Source organism: Peromyscus eremicus, chromosome 8a (assembly GCF_949786415.1).
Source record: "Peromyscus eremicus chromosome 8a, PerEre_H2_v1, whole genome shotgun sequence".
Lineage (NCBI taxonomy): Eukaryota > Metazoa > Chordata > Mammalia > Rodentia > Cricetidae > Peromyscus > Peromyscus eremicus.
In genome coordinates this window covers 88,031,830-88,041,295 of record NC_081423.1, presented here as the reverse complement: position 1 = coordinate 88,041,295, position 9,466 = coordinate 88,031,830, and the positions used below count along the sequence as shown (strand labels likewise).

Here is a 9,466-nt window from a genome sequence, read left to right as displayed (position 1 = left end):
GGGTAAGGAGGAGCATCTTCCGTAGGAGGGGCGGGGCTTCCTTTATGGGCGTGGCGAGGCCCTGCCAGCCTCCCTGGATCCCTCCACTGCGCATGGCACGTTGCGTACCTCCCGCCCAGCAACCGGCCTGGCGGCAGCGCGGCCACCAAACTGAGGAGGCGGAGCCGAGACGAGTCGGTACTGCGCTCTGACTCCTAGACCAGGTACCGGGTGGCGGGGCCGCCTGGTGCGCTCCCCGGGGCCGGTCCCTCTTGCCCGACTCCGAGTCCATCTCCTCCGGGGCGCGCCTCAGCGGCCATCCCGGCTCACCCTCGCCCTCCTCGGGCCCTCATTTAACCCGGGTTCTGGGTTCCCACATTGACGGGGTACAGCCTGAGAACAGAATAGGCTTGGGCCTGGCTGGGGAGACGCTGAGCAGAGTTGCCGGACCGGAGAGGCTAGCTCCTGCCTGCCCTACCCATCTGTTCCGGGGCTTCCAGATGGAGTGCCTGGGACCAGATGTCCTTTGGTCCTCCCGCAAAGTAACAGCAGACCCTAGTGCTGACCTCTCTGGACCGGAGCCTCCGTTTCGGGCGATGCTGGTCGGGCATCGAGTTGAGCTCTCACAAGGAAGCAAGAGCAGGGTTATTCTCTGCTTTGGTCAAAACGAAGAATTTCTGATTGTCTTTTTAAGTGCTCCCCAGCAGTTTTGGGAATTGTGTCTGGCGGCCGAGAGTGAGCATGACAGAAGGGGAGTGGTTAAATAAAATTGTTCATAATTTTAGGAAATAGAGAGCTAACTTCTCAACTCTACCTTCAGCTAAGACCCTAAGATACTTCAACTTGACCCCCTTCTCCCAGGCTGTTGGCATCAGTCTTTCTGAAAGACCTGTTGATGTAGAACCAAGTTCCGATATGTGGACGGGTCCTCGTGAACTAGTTGTTACTTTAGAGATACCCAATACCTGAGACTGATTCTGCTCCCTGAGAGGTGATACACCAAATTTGAGACTGCGGGTGTGGCTCAGTGCCTGAGTGCTTGCTTATCATTAGTGAGGACTTGTATTCCATTCCTAACACTACCAAAAAAAAAGCTACCTAATAATTTAGTCATTAGTTATAGTGCTGAATTGGTTGACTCGATTCACCCTTTAATTAGGTTTCTTAGAAGAATTTTGGCTGTGTTTATAGTTGTGATCTCAGACATGTAGGAAATTTGGGGGCCCAGTGACAAAAACAAAAAAAAAAAGAAAAGAAAACAGTCAGAGCAAGTGAATTCTTTGTGTACCTCTTGTAGTAGGAGAGGTAACGAAGAAATTCCGAGTATGGTTGGGTGGCCGCAGAGGTGGCTCTGGATAAGGGACATGCTGCTGAAACGTGGACCCGAGTTCCAGTCTCCAGCACTCATGTCAACAGCCATGTGGGACAAGAGAAACACCAGGGCTTACTGGCTGCTAGCCTCTGTCCAGGTTTGGTGAGAAACCTATCGCAGGGAGTAAGGCGAGTGGGAGAGTGGGAGACCCAGTGTCCTTTAGCCTCACCCTGCATACAAACAGTTAAGACGGGGAAAAGCAAGTGGTTAGTGGGAGCCTCTGTGACACAGGATACTTGAGATGATTACTGAGTGAGTGTCAGAATTAGGCTGGGGACAAGAAGGGAAGTAAGGTCTTTATACTCCTTTTTTTTTTTTTTATGACAGGTTGTAGCCAAGGATGATGTTAAATTCCTGATCCTGTCTGTCTCCTGAGTGCTGAGATTGCAAGCATTTGCTATCGTTCTCAGCTTTGGATTTCTGTCAGTTTTATAGCCTTAGCTGTTGACCTCTAAATCCACATAGCCATCTTTAACCTGTTCTTAAACATCAATACTACCTTTCTAACAAATGGCTATCCCCCATTTTTGGAAGATATATTCCTTCTCAACATTATTGAATTCTCTACATTAGTTAAACTTGAACCTGACAGAGAAAGACACCTGATGTTCTCTTCTGACCTCTGTGTACACACCCCCACATGTACACCCTCATGCATATCCCCCCCACGTACATGTGCATACACTACACACTCGTACTTATACACTAAATAAATAATTTAACTTACCCTTACATTAAAGCCACTTCTACTTCTGAGCTTTCCTATTTCTGGTATTGGTTCAGTGGCATATTAATCTCTTTTTAATCACTCAAGAACACAAACACACAATTAGAATCATCAGTTGTAGAATGGATCCCCAGATAAGGTTTTAAGTCTCTACAGTTTCCAGTTGGACTATCTAGCTAGAAGGTCTGGAATGGGCTGGGAAGTTCTGCCACACTCCCTGGAAGTGACATCTATCTAGGACAGTTTGTAAAAGATATTCTCCAGCCATGCCTGGTGATGCAAGCCTGTGATCCTAGCAGTTAGGAGCATGGAGGCAGAAGAGTCAGACATTCAAGGTCATGAGCAGTTACATAGTGAGTTTGAGATCGACTTCATATGTAGGAGGCCCTGTCTCAGATTATCCAAAGGGCAGAGGATGGGCTTCATAACTTGGGATGCTGTTGTGACAGCTTGATCATTTTTTTATTCTTAGCCACTCATCTGTTCCCTGGGGTTTCCACTGCCACGGGCTCTTCTCCCCAGGAAAACTGTTTTCTAACCAGCATGCTTTTCTCTGGGTTACTTTTACCCCTCCCTTTCTTCATTCCTTTGTAGATGAACATTTCTTGGAATGTTCTCCAAACAAGATTTCTCAAATGTTAGTTAATGCCATGGTCCACATGCCAACAGTGCTGTCACTTCAAGGGAGTGTGGTAGAACTTCCCAGCCCATTCCAGACCTTCTGAATTGCAGCCGGCATTTTACATTTTAACAAGATCTCTAAGTGATCTGTGGGCACAAGATGTAAGACCCACTGCTTAGACCACCATTGTGTGCATCTTTCTGTTCAAAGCTTACAGTGGCTTCCCACCCCCTGCTAATACAGCCTTTCCTTAGCACGCATTGAAGGCTCATGGTCCTCACACACTGGAGAGTGTATTCAAAGTGCTAACACACTTCTCTTCACTTTGGGGCAGTTGTTCAGTGTTACTGAGTGACTGCTGTGGCAAGCACTGTTGTCTAAGCTGGCAGTAGAACTTTGCATAAGACAGCAAATACTAGATAACAGTTACACTCTTGGGCTTGGAATCTCCAGTTTCTTTAAGTCACCTTTGATATTCCAGGCCCACTGCCACTCAGCCATGTTTTTGTTGAATTCCATAGGAAGTTGCTCCTTCTTCTTGTCCATTCCCCTGTCCTGTTTATTGGTGCACATCTCACTTCCACAACGAGTTAAGGTCCTACTCCCGAGAGTGTGTCATGTGTCTTACACCATTTTGTATCACTGTGGTCAGGCACCAGGGTCCTGTCAAAGGAGGTGCATGCTTTTGAGGAAAGCTGCCTGGTTTTCTTCTAAGGCCTGACCCCAACATAGACTCTGGAGTTGTAAGACAAGTTGGAGATGCCACACCCTTTTCCAGGTTTACTATATCAACATCTTCATCATAGCTGCTGTTTCAGATAAAGAAAAATAAAATGAATTTTTCCATACTGGTGATTAAATTTAGGGCCTTGGGCATGCTAGGCAAATGCTATTCAGCTCAGCTTTCCCAACCATTACTTTTTCTTTGCTTGTTTGTTTTTTGAGACAGGGTTTCCCTGTGAAGCTCTGGCTGTCCTGGAACTCACTATGTAGTCCAGGCTATCTCAGATTCACCTGCTTCTGCCTCCCAAGTGCTGATTTAAAGGCATGCGCCATCACCGCCTGGCTCCAACCTATATTTTTAAATGTAAATGTTGACTACCCTAAAATAGATTTTCACTTTTTGCAAAGTGTATAGGATTTAGTCCTGCTAGCCAAAACTTGAGTCATCTCAAGTAGTAGTAGAATCTTAAAAATAACTGGCTGGGCGGTGGTGATGCATGCCCTTAATCCCAGCACTCAGGAGACAGAGGCAGGCAGATCCCTCAGTGTGAGGCCAGCCTGGTCTACAGAGTGAGTTCCAGGACAGCCAGGGCTACACAGAGAAACCCTGTCTTGAAAAACCATTAAAAAAAAAAAAAAAGATAACTTGCTTATAAGTAATGAAGCTATATCTAGGATGGAGTGTACCTAGTGGTCGAGTGCTTGTCTAGCATGTGTGAGGCCCTGGGCTGGATATCTAGCACCACAGATCAATAAATAAAAAGGCTATTTCTGTATCTGTCTACTAAGAATATTACTTTGCCAGTGTATTATGGTGTTACATGTTCTTGATAAAAATGGATTTATGCTTTGAATGACATATCATCCATCTGCCTTATCCTTCCATTGTAATTTTGAATTTTAAGGACATTTGAAAGCAGCATACTGATCTTAATGTCACACAAAGTAGAAAAGGAAGTTCCCCAATATTCAGATGAATGTCTGTCTGTTTTTAGATTGGTTTTTTTTCTTGACCCAGAATCTCTTTGGTAGCCAAGCTGGCCTTGACCTCTTGATCCTCCTACCTCAGTCTCACTAGTTCTAGGATTACAGGTCTTTGCCAGTCTGCAGTGCACCCTTTAGGTCTACATTTTTGTTTTGTTTTGTTTTGGATGCAGGTCATGTAGCAGAGGCTAGACTCAGAGTCACATATAGACAAGTATGACCTTGAATTCCTGATTCTCCTGTCTCTGCCAAGTGCTGGGATTACAGGTATGCAACACCACACCCATCTTAAAGTGTTTTCTAGTTTGTAGAATCCTTAGAATCTTTTAAGTACACAGTCATGTTATCAGTAAGTAGTTTTATACTTTCAGCCAGGTGCAGCTGCCTGCCTGTAATCCCAGCCCTTGGAGTCTAAGTCAAGAGGGTTGTTTGAAGCCAGCCTATCTAAAGGACTTTGTCTCAAAAAAATAACAGTGATGGTAGCTCACGGGTAGAGTGCCTGCCTACAGTGCTCAAGGCCCCACAGGAAAGAAAGGAACGTTACTGCAGTTTACTGAACATTTTAGTTCAAACCAAAAATTGCACCTGTACTTACAATATTCAAGTTTCATTAAATCAGACAAAGAAAAAAATTATTAGGTGAGTGTGGTGTCACAATCCCAGCATTCTGGAGGCAGAGGTGGGAAGATCAGAAGTTCAAGGTCATCTGGTGAGAGATCACCCTGGATACCTAAAACCGGCTCTAAAAAGAAGGAAGAAAAGCCTGATGGAATCTCAGCACTCAGGAAGCAGAGGCAGGTGGATCTCTTGAGTTGAGGCCAGCCTAGTCTACAGAGTAAGTTCCAGGACAGCCAGGGCTACACAGAGAAACCTAGTTTCAAAAAGAAAAAAAGGGGGGCGGGGTAGAAAGGCCAGAGTTTTACACTTCACACGCCGTGTGCCTGTAGCTTCTGCTTGCCAGTCTTGTACTGAAGTGGTGTGCGGATATGGGGGAGGTAGACATGAGTGATGTACAGCAGTGCGGGAGGCAGACATGGAGTACTGGTTGGAAATGAGGGTGGCAGACACCCCTGCTTTGTTTTTAGAGGAAGCTCACTCATTGTGCACTTTATGTTAACTGTGGCTTTTGCATTTGCCTTTCTCCGAGTTAAAGAAGTTTCTTCCCATCCCTCCATTGCACCCCACTTCTCCTGCCCACCTTGCCCTGCCTTCCTCTCAACAGTCCTGCTATGTATGAAGCCCACACTGGCCTGCAGTTCTTCATCCTCCTGCCTTACCCTCCTGAATTATGGGAATACAGGAGTGCATTGACATGCCTGACTCCAGACTTCTTTTCTTATAGAAATGACAGTTTCAGATGTACTTGCTCAAAGTATATCCAAGTCTCTTGTCACTCAACACAATTCTAGACAAATGCTCAGAAGCTAGCAGGTTAGATGTCTGGTACGGTGCCCTGACATGGTAGACCAGGAGTACATTTTGTTCTAGGCTGGATATGTTGGTCAGGAGAGTGTCTGCCTGGCACTCAAGAAAACACCTGTTTCCATCATCAGCACGCAACCCAGGTGAGGTACAGCCTGTGATCCCAGCACTGAGGGTGTGGCGGAGACAGGAGTTTCAGGAGTACGAGGTCGTTCTCTACTGTGTAGTGGGTTTGAAGCTAGCCTTCGCTACAGGAGATGTTGTTTCAGGGGAGAAAAAGGTATTTCTATAAAAAGAGATTTAACCAACTCTCCCTGTTTCTATTTTCCTTTTAGGTTTAAGTTTTTGAAATTGAAGTAGGTCTACACAGTAGGAACCCATGTCTTTTCTTGTAAGTAAACCAGAGCGAATTAGGGTGAGTGTTCCCATTCTTCTGGCTTTCTATTTGTCTTTTCTGAAAAGTAAAGTATTTGAGTGGACATTGTGGGGGTTGTTTTTTCTTGTTTTAATGTGGCACTCAGAATTGTCTGGTGAAAAACAGGAAAGTGGCTTATTTTATGAATTAATCAGGGACATGCTAAATGAGTTAGACTTTTTCTGTGTTGTTACATAGCTGATCTCTTTTCTGTTTTTTATGGATTCATGTTTTTAAAATCAAATGTCAGATTGTAGTTACTGGAACACATTTTTAATATAATTATGAAGAGTCTTTAAAATTAACTGGAAGAGCCAGGCAGTGGTGGTGCACACCTTTAATCCCAGCACTTGGGAGGCAAGGGCAGGTAGGTGGATCTCAGTGAGTTTGAGGCCAGCCTGGCCCACAAAGGGAGTTCTAGTACAGCCAAGCCTGTTACATGGAGAAACCCTGTCTTGCAAAAACCAAAAAAATTAACTGGAAGAATTTATTATACCTTAAAATTTTTATCAAGGGCCAGTGAGCTGGCCCAGCAGGTACAGGAGCTTGCTGCCAAGCCTTGACAACCTGAGTTCAGTCCCTAGGACCTACATGTCCTCTGATCCCCACATACACACCGTGACACACATGCACGAAACCAGTGAGGGAAACAGAAGATCTTTTACTCACCTGGCAGGAGAGACCATGATCGTGGAGATGGTTTCACAGACCTAGACTTACCCGCTGCTCTGTGCTGACGCCTTTGATTCCCCCGAGCGCAGGAAACTCAACTGTCTAATTGTGGTAGTGCGGACTTGATTCTCATGCTCCCTGTAAAAATTTTAGAAAAAGGAGTCTTATCAGATTGACCTTAAGAACAAATATTAGCTTTAGTCTTTATAAATAAGCTCCTGTGACCTCACTAAAGGTATCTGTGTTCCAGTAAGCTGCCTCAGCTGGTATGGGGGCTTGCTCCAAGGCTGACAGCCCAAGTTCTATCCCTGAGAACTCACCTGGTGGGAGGAGAGAAATGAAACCCACATGATGTCCTCTGACCCTCCCCATGTGCATCCCTTCCCCAACAAATGTATCAATGTAACTAAATTCCTCTTAAATATTCTTATCGATTTTATCAAGTACTTACTTTTTAAATGCAAAATGATTATTTAAAGATTTTAATCATATTTAAGTGTTAAGAGAGATGAGTTTACCACTCTCAATTATATGGTATACTGCATAGAAATTTTTATGTTAAATTGGGGGGGGTATTTTTTAATTCAGAAAAAAATTGTTACAGAAAAGAACAAAGTGATTTTATAGTTTCAGTACCTATTATATAGCTTATTTTAGAATGTCCTTTAGTCTTCCCTTTCTTGTGTTTATATGCACAAAAACAAGTTACACTGTAAGAAATAAACTTCAGGGTTAATTAAGAGGAAAAGGTAACCCTCTCCTCTGCCTGAACTCGCTGCTCAGTGGAAAGAATGCCTCCGTGCCAAACTTTCACACCAGTCATGAAGTGAAACAGAACCTGGATTCCATTGCTTTTAAATATGAGCCACATTCCTATTTTAACCTGGCCTGATTAAGGTGAAACCAGACTCCTCAGTATAATGGAAATCTAACACTCATCTGAAATGGGCTGGTGAGGTGTACATTGTTTGCACTAGTTTAGTCCTGGTGAACTTGATAGAAAGTAAGGCTTTGGAACCCCTTGTAAATGTGCTCCCTTCAGCAGCCTCTACCCCCACACTGGAGTGACACTCGGACGAGTGTGCCCTCTATGCAAAGATCACGTGCAGGCCTGACATGCAGTTAAAAGGGAAAGGGCAAACAGTGGGGAGGGGGCAAGAAGAGGTACATGATCTGCATGTACGAAAATATCCTAAGGAAACTCATCCTCCTATACAATGAATAGATGCTGTTAAAAAAGTAAGAAGAACCATGCATGGTATAATCTAGCACTTGAGAAACTGAGGAAGGAGGAGTCAAGAGTTTAAGGCCAGGCTAGGCTACAGAGAGAGACCCCATCTCAAAAAGATAAAAACCAAACAGAAGAAGAAACCTATTGTTGTAGGTAAAAGAATATGGAATATGCCGAGTCTCGTTTTATAAACTAACAGAGACTTGTGAAGAATTCTTTTATTCATGTGTTGGATTCCAAAAATACTTTTCAAATTAGCATTGATGATCCAGGACTTCGGTAAAGAATATCTATGGAAGTCGGGTGGTGGTGGCACATGCCTTTAATCCCAGTACTCAGGAGGCAGAGGCAGGCGGATCTTTGTGAGTTCAAGGCTAGCCTGGTCTACAGAGTGAGTTCCAGGACAGTCAGGGCTACACAGAGAAACCCTGTCTTGAAAAACAAAACATAAAACAAAAACAGGAAAAGGGGAGAGTATCTATGAAATAAACAAGATGGAACCAAAGAGACTTTTCTGTATAGGAGAGGAAAAAATATTCATTATTAGGGACAATCCTGTGTATTTCCCCAGTACCACATTTATGAACCAATCATCATTTTGCTTAAGGTTAGATACAGAAGACTAGAGAAAGGAACAAATCTATTGTTTGTAGCTAATTTCAAAATTTCTTTCAACCTGGCCATGGAAATGGGTCGAATTGTACTGTTTATTTTTATGTTTTTGTGGGGTTTTGCTTGTCTCTAAAGGCTGATAGCTACTTTGTTGTGGCTTGGAAGATATACTAATTCTCTTTGGGGTTTTCCTCTTTAGCGGTGGGTCTCGGAAAAATTCATTGTTGAGGGCTTAAGAGATTTGGAACTATTTGGAGGTAAGTACAGTCTGGCACTTAGCCATCATTTCAGGATAATTATCACTATTCTGCTGACTAGGTCGATTTGGAGAGTTAGCAGTTTGAAGGGCAACTGTGAACTATAATTGTTAGTCACTGGCTTCCTTTTTAATCTAGTGTTTCCCAGAAATCTGTGAATGTATCAAGCAATTATCCTTGGCTTATCTTGATTGTTAGAAAGCATTTACAAAGACCTTTATGTTTCTCATAAGTGTTTGTCCAGTTAAAACACATACTGTTAAATTAAAATTTTTCCAAGTCCCTAAGGCAGGCTTGGCGGTAAAGTCCTGTAATTCCGGGTGCTTGGGAGGTTGAAACAGCAGCATTACAAGTCCAAGGCCGGTGGTGGCACACACCTTTAATCCCAGCACTTGGGAGGCAGAGACAGGTGGATCTCTGTGAGTTCGAGGCCAGCCTGGTCTACAGAAT

General features: G+C 44.0%; 1 protein-coding gene across 11 annotated transcripts in view; it reads left to right on the top strand.

Annotated features, from left to right (window-relative positions):
• Strada (STE20 related adaptor alpha) overlaps positions 1 to 9,466 on the top strand; it is a 31,648-nt gene continuing 22,182 nt past the window's right edge. Inside the window, exons 1-3 of one of the 11 annotated variants that reach the window (XM_059271965.1) lie at positions 1 to 203; positions 6,165 to 6,220; positions 8,959 to 9,016. In XM_059271965.1, coding sequence (XP_059127948.1) covers positions 6,209 to 6,220; positions 8,959 to 9,016 — 70 coding nt within the window. In that variant the 5' untranslated portion in view covers positions 1 to 203; positions 6,165 to 6,208. Of the gene's footprint in view, positions 204 to 4,591; positions 4,675 to 6,163; positions 6,245 to 8,958; positions 9,017 to 9,466 lie in introns of those variants that run through there. The other 10 variants (XM_059271963.1, XM_059271964.1, XM_059271966.1 and 7 more) reach the window with 10 other exon arrangements.